Source organism: Myotis davidii, unplaced genomic scaffold (genome assembly GCF_000327345.1).
Source record: "Myotis davidii unplaced genomic scaffold, ASM32734v1 scaffold395, whole genome shotgun sequence".
In the NCBI taxonomy this organism is placed as follows: Eukaryota; Metazoa; Chordata; class Mammalia; order Chiroptera; family Vespertilionidae; genus Myotis; species Myotis davidii.
In genome coordinates, this window is record NW_006287904.1 from 3,627,692 (window position 1) to 3,646,507 (window position 18,816).

General features: G+C 41.6%; 1 protein-coding gene across 13 annotated transcripts in view; it reads left to right on the forward strand.

The window, feature by feature from the left end:
- The window catches only part of ARPP21 (cAMP regulated phosphoprotein 21kDa), a 144,840-nt gene that overhangs the window by 69,216 nt on the left and 56,808 nt on the right, over window positions 1-18,816 (forward strand). For 9 of the 13 annotated variants that reach the window (XM_006759607.2, XM_006759610.2, XM_006759609.2 and 6 more), the window contains 4 exons: window positions 1,408-1,445; window positions 3,289-3,348; window positions 6,490-6,719; window positions 12,370-12,603. In XM_006759607.2, the coding sequence (XP_006759670.1) occupies window positions 1,408-1,445; window positions 3,289-3,348; window positions 6,490-6,719; window positions 12,370-12,603 (562 nt within the window). The remainder of the gene's footprint in view (window positions 1-1,407; window positions 1,446-3,288; window positions 3,349-6,489; window positions 6,720-12,369; window positions 12,604-18,816) is intronic. The other 4 variants (XM_015561268.1, XM_015561269.1, XM_006759613.2 and 1 more) reach the window with 2 other exon arrangements.

Consider the following 18,816-nt stretch of genomic DNA (forward strand, 5'->3'; position numbering starts at 1 on the left):
AAACCAAACTACAGGACATAAAGACAGCAAGATAGTTCCTGGACTGTAAACACGCCTTCATAGGAATAATGTCAGTGGCACACCATTTGTATTTGTTTCCCTTTATAAAATACAAATTAAAAAAAAAAAACACAGATATTTTCCGAAAAGGTTTTTTTTTTGGAAATTGACTAAAGTTTTTGCCTTTTGTTAAATAAGGTTGGGGCACACGTGACTTCGAGGAGTGGTTCTAAAGATGCCCTCACCTGCGTGCTCAGGCCACTGAGGAAACATTACGCCCAAAGTTAGCGCTTCGGTTTTAGTGGAAGGATATGATTTCCCAGTAAAAAGTACCGAGAAACCAATCTCCAACATGCCGCTCTGACTACATTGTGGTTACATTAACGGCATCTTTGAATTCAAGCATTTGATATTGAAAGGTCACTATTATATTTTAGTTTTATTCTCTCCTAAAATGGACCTGTTAAACCTCTATTTATTCCTTTAGCAGGTCACTTACCCATCATTAAGAAAATGGACACTGAAGTACGGTGGATATGTTTATGTTTAGAAACTCAACCGTTTGAAAATGGTTTTCTGTTAAATCCTAAACACAGTCACTATATTATAGGACCAGTGCACCAGCTTTTGTTTGGACTTTTTCTGTTGCTAACATTTAATTTGATCTGCCCTTCCGTCTCATGTAATGATCATGGAATTTTATTTTCCCTGCATTGTGTATAAACACGAGAAGCTAAGATGAAAGTCATTTGGTTTTCTGTGTGAAAAACTAAGAAATCTTCCATGGAGGGTGACATTTTTTTTTTAATTAGCTTCATTTCATTTTCATTTGTCTTCTGCTCCCCCCTCCCCCTTAAGATTGATTGATGGCATCTCTTCAGTTGTAAGAGCCTTGCCGTCAATCTGTTTATGTCGTGAGAGTGTACCGGTGCCGGGTGATAACTGCAGGATCCCGGCTTTGCGCTCTCCCCTCCTGGGTGGATCGTGCCGAGCTTGCACGCTCTGCCCTGATTTGAACCTGTCATCCATCGGGGCTCTTGGCGGCTGCATCTCCCCAGCCCCAGAGGAGCCCGCTAGCTCAGGATCCCAGGGTCCCAGGTTTCTCCGGCAGGCAGTTCAGTCCACGTCTCTCTTCTGACCTTGATGCTGAACGGGCTCAATCTATATGAAACCTGGAGGTGCTCTGATGGAAAAGTACTGTGTGCTGCATGAGAATGGTTTCCGCTCTGACTCTAACCTATTTTTTTCCTTTTTTTATTTCCTTTTTTTTTTCTTCTAAAAATGGTACATATGTTTTCTTAAAATTTTTCCCCTTGGAGGGGAAAATTAGTTTTTAAATCAGGCAAGGATTTGGGATCCCTTCAGCATATCCAGAACCTCTGATACAATCCTTTCTTTATTTTTCAGTCAGTTTGCTCCCAGGAAAGCCTTTATGTGGAAAACAGGTAAAATGGAATTTGCTTTTTCGTGTCTTTAGAGGAACAAAGTGTGTCATGTGTGTCCTGTATATTCATAGAGATACACATTGCATGTATAAGCGTGTGCTTAAATATATGTATCAACAAATACATATATCTATGCGTACACACCTATATATGTACACATATATGTTACTTAGCATGTCTAAACATTATTTCATGGAGAAAAAAAAATTCTCTCAGTTACTTCCAAACATGAGTTTAAATGTTTTCACTATTTAAAGTCTCCATTTCTGGTCTTCCAACAGTTGTAATTGCTACAGTTTTCGCCAGGCATGGAAAAGTATAAATATTGAGACCGTACAGGAACTTGCAGTTTCATTGGCTTATTAACGAGGCTGCTAGAAGCACTTGTATATTTGGTATTAATAACTACTTCTTTGCTCCATTATTATATATAGCTCTATAAATAATAATTAGAACACTATTGTTTTATGTTTCTCATTCTAAATAACCTACCAGTCTTTATGAAAGGCCTAACTTGGGAATCTTATCTAAACTAGTTTGGATTTAGCAGTACACTTGGCTTGGGAGTAAGTAGGAGGAGGTGGTTGCTATGAAATGAATAGGTTAAAACATTTATATAAAATCTTGAGCAGAAGAGCATAAATTTTTCAAATTTAGCTTATACCTTTTTAAAATAGTTTTAAACTGACATAGGTATTAAAATGCTCCATTAATTTAATTGCAGATTTTTAAGGGGAATTAAGAATTCCACAGTTGCTATTATTAATGGATAACTTGAAATGGAAATATGGTTATTTTAAAAGTGGCAGTTACTTTTATTTTAAAAGTAGTGGTTAATTTTATTTCAGGTGTCAGCTCAATGGGTGGCCCCTATAAAATTGACTAAAATGCAGTCTGTTTGATTAAATTCCAAGACTTACAGAAAGTTTGAACTGGGCATTAGAAATGATTGGGGGGGGAAGATGCCATCGTTTATATTAGCAATTAGAAATCTTCAAGTAACTAAGTCCCTCAATTGAATAATCTTATTTTGGAAGAAAAGATGAACTTAGAAAGCAAGCCTACATGAGCATTCAAAAACAACTTTAAAATTCATGCAGATTCAGACTGGTATTTCTTATTTACAGTACAGTTAAGAATCGACAAGCATTAACATCTTAGGGATAGTTCTGAATAACTCCAAAATTTTCTATCCTTACCAAAACGATTAAGTGAGCATTTATAATTTAGTTTAGTGGGAAATCTTATTCCCTAGCCTTCTAACCAATCATTCTCTCCTACTTTATAATTTTATTCATTTATTTGTGTTTTGTACAAACATACTGCTAATACACTGTGTCCCTTTTATTCAAATTAGATTGTATTCATCAATACAATAATTGGTGACATACATACATTGCATATATGAATAAGTCTTGATGTTCCCATAAAGCAAAAATTTAATGGAATGGATTCCTTACAAAAATAAATATATCTCTTAGATACCTGCCTTTGGAATGTCAATATTTCACTATGCTCAAGAAATAAGGAATAACTTAAATATTACTCAAGAAAAAAAGTCACAACTAATATATTTAATTAAATATCTGTTACATCTATGTCAATTACTTTTCTTCTCCTCTTCTATTTCCTCACCTCTTCCCTTTCCCTTACTAACATCAGTGTTTGAATCCTAGGTTAGGGAAAAACCATGCTGACATTAATTTACTATGGCTAAATTAAATGTCATACAAATAAAACAGTATATGGGATTGATTTGCAAGACAGGTGTGTTATACTAGAGTACACTTCCATTCATTACCTTCAGGTTTTATATCATAAAAATCATGTTTTTCATTTCCAGTAGGCTCTTGGAAGACAGTAACATATGCAATGAGACCTATAAGAAAAGACAGCTCTTTCGGTTGGTATGGTTTACTTTTCTAAAACTGTGTTTTCAGATTATGTGGCAGAATCAATGTTAAATATAAGTGTATTAGTGTAAACTATCTCTGTTCATGAAATGAAATATGTTCAGCTATCTCTTTGTAAAGCCTTTTACAGAGCTAGTGTGGAAGCCATATTGGATCATGTGAGATCCAGGACTGGGAGACCATTACTTTGATACAATCCTTTAGCGGTCTTCCTTTGATTTTCTGGTTGTTTTTATTTTCTCAAGGGGTAACTTTAGAAGCACACTGATTTAACATTCCCAAATCAACTTCAGTGAATTACAGAGTTAAAATTTCTTTGACAGGTTGTAATTGTGTATACATCCCCAACACTGGAAACAAATCATTGATAACTCTATTTGAGTTCTTGATTTTTAAGCTATTACTATCCATCATGCTATTTCAAATAGTATTTTTTTCAAGAACAGATTTTATTTCTAAAGAAAAATAAGAGATCGCTTCCAATTATAATAAACTACTTAAGACAAGATCTTTTGTGGGCTATGGGTAATTTTACATATGTATATACATACAAAATTATATATAATATTAAGTTATATAATATAATTATAATTTTGTAACTATAATATAAATTATATATTTTTAAGTTGTGAGCTAGGCTAGAAGCTCCATTAAAACAGGGATCATACCTATATCACTACTCTATTAAATGTGCCTCTAGCATTCATTATGAAACTAAGGCTATACACAGTCCTCTTTATACACTTAATACCTAATACATATATTAATGTTAGTTCTTTTGTGAATATTAGGATTCATCTCTGTTGTAGGACAGGCAAAATAAAGAAAGAAAACTTTACTAGGGATCCTGCCCACAATCCTGAGCATGTGCCCTGACTGGGGCTTGAACCCGTGACCTTTTGATGCACTGGACAACTCTTAACTAAGTGAACCTCACCTGCCAGGGCTTAAATTCCCTCTTTTAACATGCACAGATCTTGATTTAGGATGATGACTTGTGCTGGTGGAGAAGTAGAAGAACTTAAGAAAATCTTAGGTTGCCTTATTAGCCAGGGGATATAGCACAAGTCTAGAGGAACTACACAAAGTTCTAGAAACAGCTATGCCAGAGGGAAGGGTGTAAACTATAGCACCCTAGCTTGCACCCAGGAATAGTGGTGGACGCCTCCTTTGCAGAGAAAGGGCCACCCACACTGGCATTTAGGGGAAGTCTCGATTCCTGCCAGGGAGGTGCAGAGTTAACGGGGAGAGGGGCCACTGAAGCAGAATTAGTTATGATCACCCCCACATGGAGAACTTCCTTCTGACGCACCCTGTCTGCTGAAGTAAGAACCAGCTCAAATGTTTCTGATAATAAACATTCCAAATTAGCTACACCTGAGATTACTGTCACACCCTTGGTACATTTACAGTTGCTAAATACTATTTAGGCAGGCTTGGTCAAAGATGGGTATAATTAACCAGAATTCAAAGGGAAAAGAATGACGTTGAATTTGGAGATTGAGAGGGAGACACTCGGGGATGGAAAAATTCCTCTTTCTAGCAAAATAGGGTACTTTTCCTCCAGGCTACCTCCGCTGGCTTTCTTAAATTTCAAAGGACTTTAAGAACTAAAGTCACCTGGCCATTGGTGAGTGTTTGAGACTTCCTGCTCGCAACCTTGTCTTTTTTAAGATGGTCCTTGTTTCTAAAACCGGTCCTAAGGCCCTGAGAACAGAGAGAATGTTTATAAGGAAATATTAACAAAGGACAGCAGGGCATGAAGTGGGTTTTGTTTTGTGAGTTTTTCTGTTCCACTTCCTCCCCTCACTTTACAAAGTTCCTATCACAGGTGAGCTACGTCATTTTTATTATCTTTGGGTCCATTTACCTCCTTCCATTTTCATGAAATAAAAGAAAAAGCTTAGTAAGTAAAGTTGAAGTAAAACCTAAAATTTTCTCTGTACCTTCTGTACAATTCGGCACATGTTTCAATCCGATATGCATACCTCTAGCTTCCCAAAGTCCATTATTATCTTTAGAAGAATATTGATCAGCAAAGCTAATGATCCCGTATTTGAGATTTGGATCAAGCTGGAGTATGTCACATCATAGTTCTATGAAAAGAGGGGTGATATCTACTGCCTGTGATGTATGTCCCCATCTACTTAAAATCCATGGGAATCGAAGAATATTTTAATGATCCACTATTTCCAACCACAGAAAAGGCTTTGAAAATATTAAGTTACTCTTGAAGCAGATTGGAAACCAATGAAAATGCAAATTTCACCCACTTTCTCTAGAAAAGACATGCCATTTGGTACACTGCTGACAGATTCTCTGGAGTCTTGAAAATTCACTTGTGGCTGTTGGCCCTCTTCCAACACATTCGCTTTTTTTCTATTTGAATTTTGAACAAATGTGTTATTCCACCTCTGGAGCTTTTGTTGTTTGTCTGTTATTTCCATGGATCCCCCTGGAATGTCTCTCCTTGTTGTTATTCGCACCGGCTTTTCCACGTGAAAAGGATTAAGAGGCTCTTCCCTCTGCCTGTGAAGGGTGAATCCCTGGGAAACACTCTCACCATCAGCCAACCGGGAGTTCCTGTGATCTCTGGACTGTCCCTCAAAGCTTTCATGAATTCAGACGCGTAGCTCATGACGTTAGAAAACACATGAATGCGTGCATGGCCTTTCTGGAGCTGTGTGCCCTTCCCAGAGGCCAATTACTTAATGCCGAAGGGAGAGACTTGGTGGGCGTCGCTTTGAGGGTCATTCAAGATCCCAGGTGTTTCCAAACATTGATTCCTTGGTGACGTGGGTCCGGAGACTTCATCCTCCCTCCCCTGCACAGCAGACGTCTCCAATTATGTTCTCCGCCATGTTTTTCCAGTTGCTTCTCCTTCACCGGCAGAGGGATCGTGCAGCCTTTCAGTTGGGTGTTTTCTGTTTGTGACACGCTGTGTGTGATGCGTGACCCGTCTGCCATCCGTGAGGCATGTGTGGCCCTGCTGGGGAGGCAGCAGGTCTGCTGGAGGGGTGGATGGGGAGGGTCTCGTGTAGACGACTTGGAGAAAGGTCCCACTCTGTGCCCACCACTGCGCCTGGGATGTAACACTGTCCCCGTGCCTTTTTCTGACGGCCGTGCTCCAGGGGCAACCGAGATGGCTCGGGGAGAACGTCGGGGAGTCGGCAGAGCAGCTCGGAGAACGAACTCAAGTGGTGCGACCACCAAAGGGCCTGGAGCAGCACGGACTCCGAGGGCTCCAACCGCAACCTCAAGCCCGCCATGACCAAGACGGCGAGTTTTGGGGGCATCACGGTGCTGAGCAGGGGTGACAGCACGTCCAGTACCAGGAGTACCGGGAAGCTGTCCAAAGCAGGTAGTTAGTCCTGGAGGGGTTTAAGTCCCGTGGTGTTTTCTGCAGTCCACCCGAGCTGTAAAGGCGCCCTTCCCTCTGGCTCTGAGTCAATTAATGATGATGACATGAATCTGGGATCGATTGAGGTCAGAAGGTGCAGTTTGAATCCCAGTACTGCCTCTGGCTAGCTGGGTGTGAAAGTCCAATTATTAACCTCTCTAATCTCTAGTTTCCTCATCTATAACATGTAGGTTGTAATAGAATATTACTTGAACCCCCCTCAGTAGACTATTTTAACTTCCATTTCAATGATTGCCCTAAAAATGGTTACCAAGGCACGTGCACAGGGCAACTGTCCTGGGAAGGTTAGTTTTTTAAAAATCTAATATTACGAGTTATTCCATAAAGCTACATTATAGCAATTTTGGTATTAGTAGTTTTCATTCCTGTTTTGGTATGATGTTAGTATCATCCTTGGCAAGCTAGTTAACCCATGTGAGCCTCAGTTTTCTCATCAGAGAAATGGGAATAATAATAGCACCAATATTTCAAAGTAATTGCTAAAACCAAGAGTTAATATACTCAAAGCAATCCCTGGCAGGTTGTTAGGCCTCAATAGGCACCAGTTTCTGTTTATTTTGCTTATTCCCATGCAATGTTTCCATCCTTGCTTTGCCGATAAGGAGAGTGGTCCTCAAAGGTTTGGAGTTTACACGTAGCCAGGTCCATGCGTCTGGGTTTTATTGTTTGTTTTTGGTCTTTGGTGGTGTTTTTTTCTTCTTCTAAGTGAATAGTGATCTTTTGAGTTTGGTAGTTCAAGTTTGCATGGGCAGGCTTTGGGAATTCTTAATGACGAGAGATCTCGAACCATTAACTTGAAACAAATTTAAACTGATGGAAGCATCAACACCATGGGCTTCACGAGTCTGCAAAACACCCCACATGGTCTACCATTTTTAACTCTTCTTTTCCCCAAGAATCTCTCACCATCGTTTACAAATTACTTTCAAATATTTATGATTTAAAAAACCTCATAAAGCCCTAACTGGTTTGGCTCAGTGGATAGAGCGTCGGCCTGTGGACTGAAGGGTCCCAGGTTCGATTCCAGACAAGGGCATGTACCTTGGTTGCGGGCACATCCCCAGTATGGGGAGTGCAGGAGGCAGCTGATCGATGTTTCTCTCATCGATGTTTCTAACTCTCTATTCCTTTCCCTTTCTCTCTATAAAAAATCAATAAAATATATATTTAAAAAAAACAACTCATAAACTCCCAGGAAGGTAATAGATGACCCTTCAGTAGCACTCCATGAACTTAAGTTTTTATTTGTATTTATTTATTATTTTTATTGAATTTACTGGCATGACATTGGCGAGTAAAATTGTATAGGTTTCAGGTGTACAGTTCTATAACACATCATCTGTATGTTGTATTGGTGTTCATCACCCCAAGTCAGGGCTCCTTCCATCACCATTTTAGTTTAGTATGTACTGTCATTGTTTTGGGTTTTACTTCAGAAGTGGGGAGGCCCTGACTCTCAGCTAGGGTGGGGGTGAGTAGTGGGATTCCCTAGCAGGCCTTGGGTCTCAGGGTGCAAAGGGGGTGCATTCAGGGCCTGGGGTCGCAGGTGAGTGGCAGGCCAGAGACAGGAGGAGAATGGTGAATGGGCAACACCAGCCAGCGGTTAGACATGGGCTGCCCTAGGCTGTGAGTACTTTCCCAACCAAGCATCACACTCACTCTAGGGGGTGTTCTATGAAATCCAGGCTCATTATGCTAATGGTTTAACATAATTATGTTGTTGACAAATGCCTCCTGAGAAATTATCTCGTGTTTTCCTACATAGGCAGAAAATTAATAGCATTTAGTCATAGTCACTCCTTTAAATGTACATATCTTGCTTCTTGGAACGATTCAGGTGAGCTCACCCTGCCTTCTGTCGTTTTTATTCACCAATTGGAGAATTCTTGATTTCTAACTCTAATTAATTGCTCTTGGTCTATCCCACTATTGCGGCAACTGAAGTCAAGAAAATCCACTGTGGTGCACTTAAGCACTTGTAAACTAAGAAAGGTTTAATAGTTTTACATCTTCTTAAAAGGCAGAAACCAAGTACCTTAAATGGCGCACTTGAAAATTCCAGTACACCTAAAGAGCTCTTACGATTTTAAAAATTAATCGGCATTCTCCATGCACCAACCCCCAGTCCCTTCCAAAGCAAAGGTTTTTGGCAACATTTAAAATACCTCAAGAATGCTAAAACGCCATGTTCTCTGAAGAATGGTCAGAAATTGCAAGTGCTTCAGACATTTGCTAATCTAAGTGTCTCCATTTGAAAGCTTGTCAAGGTGCAAGAATGGAAAGCCAAAAAAAAAAGAAAAGAAAAAAGTAAAATAATAATAATAAAGGCATCAAGAGGGGCTGTCAAAACAAACTCACAGTTTCCCAAGCGGGTTTTTATGAAGCAAAGCTGTCAGCTCTCCTGTCGTGAAACTTCAGAGCAGCACAAGTTTCCACTTTTTGACCTCATTGTGCACAGTGGGCTTGCAAACAGTCCTCTGCCTCTCAGAAACCCGGTCTGGAGCGGTGACCTGTCAGGTGCTCCTCTCCTCTAATTACATCCGTTGGGGCTTTGTATAGATAATAGGACGTTTTCCAAGTGGGAAACACGTTTTCTTACATTTGGGAGAAAGCATAGTACTGAAGTCTGAACATACAAGCACGGTCTCTGGGGCCTGGGCTGCCTTTTCCCTGTTGCATCCCCCACAACGGAGCACGTGGCTACCTAACAGATGTCCAGCCCACTCCCTTGCGGGTGGATGACATCACTATGTCATTACATCCTCCTTGTGGTGAGAATTTGAATGGTGCTTGTGCTGCAACCTCAGCAGATTCCTGGCAGTGGTGATGTGGTTGAAAAATAGGAGTATGACCCCTGTTTCTCTCCATTATTTCTCTATCATCCCTCCCTCTTGACCTCCACAGTAGGGGTTCTCACCTTTAGCTGCATCAGTATCATGTGAAGGGTTTCTTAAGCACAGATTGCTTGTTCAGAAACCATGCCTGGAGAACAACTGTTCTAGAGAAATAGATGGCCTTCTGTTTTGTTTTAATTATTGTACATGGCCTGGCGTTTTGTTTTCTGGACACAAGGCCATTCTTGTTGCCCCCGTCCTAGTCTACACCCTCGAGTATTTTTTAAAATTCTTTATTGTTGAAAGTTAGAGTATTTTTGAAGCCAGTGCAACACACTTCCTCTTGCTGCCACTCCTCTTCTGCATGTTTATTTTCATCATTACACTAATGCATCCTAGATATTTTCTTCTGCCCTGTAATACTGAATTTTGACTCCTGGATCTGGAAACATTTTCTTGAATTCAGAAAAAGAATACTTACATTTCAGGGTTCTTAAAAAAAGAAAAATTGCATCAGATGAGTTAAACAGGCAAGGAAGACTTTATCTCATAATTATTGCAATAGGAGTTAAGACTATACCAATAGGGGAGGGATATTAAACTCCACCCTGCTGAAACAAAGGGCCGGAGAGCCTTAGTGAGCTGGTGGAAAGTGCTGGATGACTTTAGAGAGGTGATTGGTCAATGTGATTGCACCATCTGTGTTTGCTACTTGATGTTTATCAAAGTCAAGTTCTTACCCTCCCACAGAAGCTGACAGACAAGGGCACTATTCTTCTTGATCTCATTTCAAAGGGATAGCTCCCAAGTCCTCCCTAGCTCACACCTCAAATCAGAGTTCTGACATGCCTCATTGGCTCGAGCTCTTTCTCATGGTGTATCCCCTTCGCCCAGACATAGGCATGATCATTTTTATATGACCTTACATGTTGGGGGTCAGAGGTTTTATTGTATGATTACTGTTGTTGTTGAGTCTCTACTAGTATCAAACTTGGACTGCAACATCAGATCATACATGGCAACTCCTCAAACAAACTCTACAGTTTGCACCGGGGCTGTTATTTCTGGGTCATAATATCAGTGAGGTGGTCTCCAAATTACTCCTAGCATTTTCAAAATTCTGTGTAGATCCTTTATTTCCCCCCTCATATTATTTAGAACTACATTAGTATTTTAACCGGTTAGTTGGGGCATCCTGAATTAATCTGAAACTTTATTAATATTAAGAACCAAGTCATGGAAAAAGAAAATTCCCAACTGAGAACATCTGTGGTAGTCCATGGTATACTCATATGCATGCTTTTAGGAGGCAGTTAGGTCCTGGTTAAATCTATATTAGTCCACCAAGAATAAATCCTAGCTGTCATTTCCTAGCTCTGTGAGTCCACTTGAGTTACCTGACTTCTCTATGCTTCAATTTCCCAATCCATATAGGCAGTAATAGTACTTATTATTAACGTTTATCCAGGTGCTCACACATACTGAATTCTCAAGGCAAGTCACGATCCTCCTCCCCAGAAACCAGCACTCTCCACTGGCCCCTCTTCCCTGCAGCAGCCTGCTGTATTCCTATCCCTTATTTTCAAAGAATCCCAGTTTAGTTTAAGGATACATTTTAGAATCTTGAGAACAAGGTGAATATATGTGTTGTATATGTTAACCTTTAATGCCATAGAAGAATGCATTTTTCTAATGTCCAAAGTCAATAGTGTGTGCTAATAATTTAAAAATGGTATTGTACGGCATTCTTGCAATCTATGGTAGCATCCAAATCACTTATGGGCTTAAATTCACAGATATTTAAATATTGCTTGGTGTGTTTTCTCTTGGAAGCTCTGGTTAATAATCTGGTTGATGCCCAGAACAGTCATGGTCAAGGTCCCCACAGCTACTTGACTCTGGTTGCAGTGAAGGGCCCTATTGTCTAATGGGATGGATGTAGCAACTGTCTCTTTGTCCCAGAGAAAGGAGTGGGAGATGATTATGGCTAGATTCCACCTTGGCAGCTTCTGCACTCTGACCTAGTCACCTACATGTGAGAAAGCCACAGCCCACACGCATGTCCAATGACTTAACTGTTCTGTGTCACTTAAAGAATGCTTCATGATTGTCATGAAGACCAAAACCGCCTTGGTCCACCTGTTGGTTATATTAATAAGACTTCTGCAAATGTGTGAACTACAGTGTAGAGCTTAAGCACTCCCAATAGGAATGATCCACTTCTTCTACTCATGTCTGGCGGGGGGAAGATGATTTCCAGCTCTGTGCCTTCACATTTTAACTTTGCGGATGTTGAAGCACCAGTATTTAAGAACCATCTGTATGATTAGCATATCACAGGACTCCTCCTTAAACTGGTCTCTTGAAGCTCTATTTCAGTCATTTTCTTCTCATAACTCCAGTAAGACGTTCCCATGGCTTTAATTACTCAGGGTGATGGGAGTTCTCAGGCACTGAGCTCAGAGCTTTAGGGTACCATTTACCAGTCCATCACCTTAAGGGCATGTGCGAAGGCTAAGAGAGTATTCATTCTTAATCTCGTTTTTAAGGAAATTGACACATCTGAAAACTGTGTAGCAGATATCTCAATAAAATATGAGCCCCAAATGTGGGAGGGGCATTCATTATACCTGCCCTGCAGCACTCACCTCGAACTCTTGAAGGATGGATTATTTAAAGTAGCATTTAGACCAGAGCTGTGGTTTTGGTCCTCTTCTCTTTGATGAATGACGTGTCTCTTTGTATCTCTGTTGTAGGTTCTGAGTCATCCAGCAGTGCCGGCTCCTCTGGATCGCTGTCCCGCACCCATCCGCCTCTCCAGAGCACACCCCTGGTCCCGGGCGTGGGGGCCACTTCTCCTGGATGCGTGCCCTACCCAGAGAATGGGATGGGGGGCCAGGTTGGTCCAGGCAGCACCAGCTACATCCTCCTTCCACTGGAAGCTGCAACAGGCATCCCGCCCGGAAGCATCCTTCTGAATCCGCACACAGGTTCGTGTATCATTTCCTCTGCTTTGGCAGGGACTCAAGACCAGAAGTTTGTTCTCGTGCTCAGTCTTAGGATTTTCCTAGCCAGTTATTTGAAAACTAGAGGTCTGATGCACGAATTTCATGCAAGGGGCTTAGCCCCCACCTGCCGTGGCTTTGTCCAGAAGGTCGTGAGGAAGGACGTCCAGTCTAATTAGCATATTACCCTTTTATTATAGACTAGGGGACCGGTGCACGAAATTCGTGCACTGGGTGGGGGTGAGGGGGAGTGTCCCTCAGCCCAGCCTGCCCCCTCTAACATACTGGGAGCCCTCAGGCATTGACCCCCATCAATCTCCAATCGCAGGATCGGCCCCTTGCCCAGACCTGACACCTCTGCCAGAGGTGTCAGGCTTGGACAGGGGACCCCCATCTCCCCTCGATCACTGGCTCTGACCCCCGCCCAGGCCTGAGGCCTCTGGCCCAGGAATCATGCCTGGGCAGGGGCCCCCCATCTCCCTCTGATCGCTTGCTCCACACCCTGCCCAAGCCTAACGCCTCTGACCCAGGTTTCAGGCCTGGGCAAGGGGACCATCATATCCCCCCAATCCCCGGCTCCGCCCCCCACCCAGGCCTGATGCCTCGGCCAGAGGAGTTGACCGTCATCACCATCCGATCGCTGATCACCGGATCGGCCCCTTGCCTCGTGGCCTTTGCCCTGCCCCCCAGCTCTTAGCTCCCCCCTGGGTTTCCGATCACTGTCAGTGGCAGGGGGCTTCTTCCTGCTTTCCCTTTTGCCTCCCTGCATTGTGCCTACATATGCAAATTAACCGCCATTTTGTTGTCAGTTAACTGCCATCTGAGTTGGCAGTTAATTTGCATATAGCCAATGAAAAGGGTATTGCCGTACGCCAATTACCATTTTTCTCTTTTATTATATATAGGATTCTTGAGCAGGAGAGCTTGGTGCATGTATTTCTAGGGAGAGTCTTGGCTTAGGATCTGTTGCTATAACCTACATCTCCGTATGCTATCAGTATTGATATGGGTATATAGGCATAGATGCTTTCCAGAAATGCCCCCTATTCTCTGTCTGCTCATCACTGACCACGGTGTTTCTCATGTCTTCCCAAGAACTAAGATCTGAGATCAGTGAGTGGCGAACTGGGATACACTAATTGAAACTTGGTGTTTCTCAGAATAAATCCATGCATAGCCTGTTATGATGTTAAAAGTGCCTGTGCAACCAAAATATTTCATGAACGTGACATTAATTGGGACGCAGAGTGGATTCTTAACTGTAGCAGATACTCCTGGCCTTGCCACTTCCCCCAGTTCCTACTGGAGAATAAGGCACATCAGGGGCGAAGAGGGTACAGAGAGCAGGTTCTTGTGTATTTTAGAGATTTAAGGCCTAGACTGGTTTTGGTAGAGTGTGGAAAAGTGACAACTTCCTGATTATGGTTTCTTCAAAGGTAAAAAGCTATTGGCTCTTAGTTTTTCCATTTCTCTAGCATTTGGTTAACTTCCACAGACCCAGAGCATTGAGCCAACAGACGGATGAGCGTTTGCTTTATGAGGGAGACTCCCCACGCTGGATAATGTTGCCCAGGCCTCCGAGGCCATTTGGCAATATCTGCAGACGTTCTGATTATCATGACCCGGGGAGGAGGGGGCTGCTACTGGCCAGACATAGAGGCCAGAGGTGCTACTAAACCTCCTACAAGGCACAGGTCGGCTCCTTACAGCACAGGGGTGCGCAGCCCCAAAATGTCAGCGGTGCAGTGGTTGAGAGAGGCTGGGTTGGAAGGTTTGACCTTGACTCGTCACTTCCTCAGAAGCCTTTCTAGTGATTGAATTGTCTCAAAGTATATCGGAGGTTTGGTTTAGGTTATTGCAGTGTATTTTTTTTTGATGTGCTAAACTTGAAAATGCAAAACCGGATGTGACGCTCATAAAAATGATCCGACTCCGTCTTCTGACATATAGAGTGCTATCAGCAATTAGGAAATTCAGAGAAACATGAGAATGATAGTAAAAGAGCTACTTGAATAATTGCCACAGTTTCGTGAAAACATCTGGCACATTCCCAAGGCATGGTGTTTGAGACGTTTTGAAAATGCCATCAGCTTTAGGGAAAAAGAAGGCATAATCATTTTATTGAAAACCATTTGAAAGCTTTCTGATTAGATACTTCTAAGGAGAATATTAGATTGCCTTTATCTTATTTGGATCATCGTAAGCACTATAAAATAAATTAAAAGAAAACCAGCGTCCTATTCACTACTCTGGGCTCTGATTGAAGTGCGATCCGACTCTGTTGGCTTAGATTCTTTCTCTTTTAATTGAGATGGTGGGCTTGCAGACAAGAGCACAAAACTAAGCATTCGTTTTGAGTTGTTTCATTTTCAGCCAAATTGCAGAGTGTTTTACAAAAGCACAACAGAGTATTTTTCGGGTAGAATGCGAGAATATTACTTGTAATGACAGTGTGGCTGTGCATGGGAATGTGTATATTATCATCTGTAATCTTGTTTACAGAAAAGGAAAGCAAGCTCTTTCTGGTGCCAAGCCCCAATTCTTATTCATGGGACGGAGTCATTTAGAGCTGTTGTCACAATCTCTCCTTTCAGAATGGATCCTATCTAAGGAACAGGATCTAATCAAGCTGTTGAACGGCTTTGCCATCCACACTTCTCTGATCTGACAAATGCTAGACCAGCGGTTCTCAACCTGTGGGTCGCGAACCCTTTGGCGGTCGAACGACCCTTTCACAGGGGTCGCCTAAGACCATCCTGCATATCAGATATTTACATTACGATTCATAACAGTAGCAACATTACAGTTATGAAGTAGCAACGAAAATAATTTTATGGTTGGGTCACAACATGAGGAACTGTATTTAAAGGGCCAGAAGGTTGAGAACCACTGTGCTAGACCTTAAAATATCCCTAGACAAGGAGGAGAATGTACTAATACATTGTATACTATGGTTGAGTGGTGAGATGTAAGGTGGATTATGATGTTTCTTCCTTTACAGAATGTTTTTGTAAATTGAAAATATGTGCATAATTGTATGTATATGTATGTGTGTGTGTGTGTGTGTGTGTTGTGTGTATATGTTCACGACTGTCTCTCTACCTATCTAACCTCTTACAGGCCTCTACTACTGAAACCGGAAATCTGCCCGCTTTGGGCTGGAACTCCCCTTTCTCTGTCATTTCTGTGAATGAAATCCACACTTCTCATCCTCTGCCAAATACATAGTAGAAGTTCCTGGCTGTTAGGAACCAACAGGATATAACTACTTTGCTTCTTGTGTCCATTTTTCTGGGTTCATTTCCTTGTTACCAGCACAGTTATATGTTCTGGTGGAAAGGGACCATATTTGGCTATTTTTTGCTTCCCTAGATTGGATAACAAATTAGTCTTACCGTGCTTAGGCACAGGTGGTCAATAATTACATATAATTGAAATATTGTCAACTACCCATTATACATACACACACACACACACACACACACACACACACAGAGTGGCCAGATTATTATGACCACCCCATCAGTTCTTCATTGACACTTCCAAAAATACTGAATATTGAAAACTTCCTAAGCAAATACTCTCAAGGTTTTATTATTATTAATTATTATTATTATTTGCCTAACTAATTCACTTCATTGTACTGATGGGGTGGTCATAATAATCTGGCCCTCAGTGTTTATGCGTATATATGTAAATGTGTACACATATATACATATATACACATATATATTGAGGTGGATAGGGAGCAGTTTTCCATCTAATGTCTTTTTTTGAGAATGTGGCTGAAGTATGACATTAGGATTGATGAAATATCTGTTTTAAGCAGGAGTAAGACAAGCAATGATTTGAAAATACGAAGTGTCTGCCAGTCATGTCTTCCAAATGAAACAAAAACGAAACTTTCTTTGTCAGCACAATTGACTTGGCTCTTGCTAAGCACTAAATATTTGGCTCTTGGAGTTCCCCAGATACAGCCACCAGTTTTCGTTTTGTCAGGCCCTAGAGTTGGCGCTCAGGACCTTGGGCCTGTTCTTCCTTTGCGTTTCCGGCATCTGGAGGCTCTGTTTCAAAGTTACCCCTCTGGTAGGTCTCCGTGTTTGTAAGGCAAGCCTGTTCTGGGCCTTGACTTTGATCTTCCTTGGACGCAGCCTCCTTTCAGAAATTTCTAGCAGAAACTCAACTTTCTTTGGCTATTTTCTTTCAACTCAGTGCTATCCAGATTTGCCAGTCGCCGTTGGCATCCCTCAAGTACTTGTCAATGTCGGGATAGGTTTCATTCCACTTTGCTTTGCCTTCATCTGGCAGGTGCATGATGTGTGATGTGAGGGCTGCCTTCAGGGACTTCACTTTGAACAGCCCCGTCGTCCCGATGGGCCTCCGTGACTCTCTCCTTTTTTTCTATTTCACAAGGCTTCTAGCATCTGTTCACCCAAACTTACTCCCACCTTTGTCTTAAATGCCCTGGGAAGTTTCTGTGTGCTACTATTCAAGCATATCTTTGCAAGATCTGGATGAATCCTTGCCTATCCATAATCACCTTCCCTATCCCTTATAATCTGACTAGAGGCCCGATGCACGAAATTCATGCAAGGGGCTTGGCCCTAGCAGCCCCAGCTTCGTCCGGAAAGTAGTCTGGAAGGACGTCCGGTCTAATTAGCATATTACGCTTTTGTTATTATAGATTGATCACCTTCTAAACCCAAGAAAGGAAAATCTCTTTCTCTCACCCCCTTTCTTCCTTTGAAAATGAACACAGCCCTGGCGCAGCGCACAGCACGGGCTCACTCTGTGACTGCACTCTCTGTACTTGTGCCAGCACACGTGCCAGGGCCTGCTGGACATGCCAGTGCAGGTCCTGACATGAAGACCTCTTCTGAGCTGGGTAGGCCCAGGGCCGGCTAGTTTTTCTGTCCCCTTTGGACTTCAGCTGTCATTCAAACTAACTGCTTGTATTCAGTGGTCACTGCACCTGGATGGTGGAAACGGTAGAACACAGAGAGGTGACCATTGCCCTACTTGAAAACCAGGAGTCACCCATCCTTGCTCTCTTAGGAAATCATTTGTTCTCTTTCCTGGCATCCACCTCGCCTCTTTCATTTTCCTCCATTATTTTTACTCTCTTCAAATCAGTCTTCTATACTTGCTTCTCCTTCCAGAAGAAGGTGCCATCACTCTCTACCCAAGTCGATTCTTAGCTCTTTTCCTATGTAATTATTTAAGAACACTTATTTCTTCTGGTCCACAGCATATTGATAATATTTCAAATGGAATCTAAACTGTATGAAAAAAACACGTGATTATCTGCAGTTATGTTTTTCACCCTAATTATGCTCAGCTTTTCACACTTCCCGGGGATGTTGAAAGTCATAGAATAGAATAGATTCTTTCTTTTAGTTTGCCAGTGTTGTGTATATGTCTGTATGTTTGTGTATTTTTATAAGCACATAGACTAATTTTAAAATGGTTTCATATAAAGTTGCTGTGAAGATTTTTTTAAAAATATTAGGTACCTAAATTTTTCCTCTTTTAAAGATACAAAACATGGGGTGGAGGTGGGGGCACTAAGGATTTGAACACTAAATGGACTAATGGAATTTTTTCTTTGGAAATTAAGCTATTTTTCATCTTTTCCAAAATTGCTGGTTTGTGGGGAGAAAAATGGGCTGCATATTTAAAATCCAGAAGAAAGCTATTTTTTAAAAGAGATAACATTAAATGACAGTGACAGGAAAACAAGTATCCATAAAGAACAATAGGAAAAAAATGCCACTCAATTTAGTGATTGTTCCTTGAATATGATTCTGGTACATTTGCTTCCATCATAGCATGTGTGATTGGTCATGAAACTGTTATCAGTTCTGGCAGGTTATGTTCATGGAAATGCAGCATTTAAAGTTCCTTGTTCTACACACACACACACACACACACACACGCACATCTGGGCTGAAATTTCCTGGTAATGATGGGGAATGCTAAGCTCCCATACGGTTCCTAACTGAGCTGAAGCCAAATCCATTGTTCTTTACCTGTGAGAACTTGGTTTGATTTCACTACAACACCAGCATTTGCCTCGCCAACCTATCCCAGTTTCCTTTCTTATGTCATTTACAGAGTGCACAGGTGATGGGCATGACCTGCACACATCTGACGTGTGGCCTTAGCAAATATTTGCACATGTGAACACCTGCCTCAGAA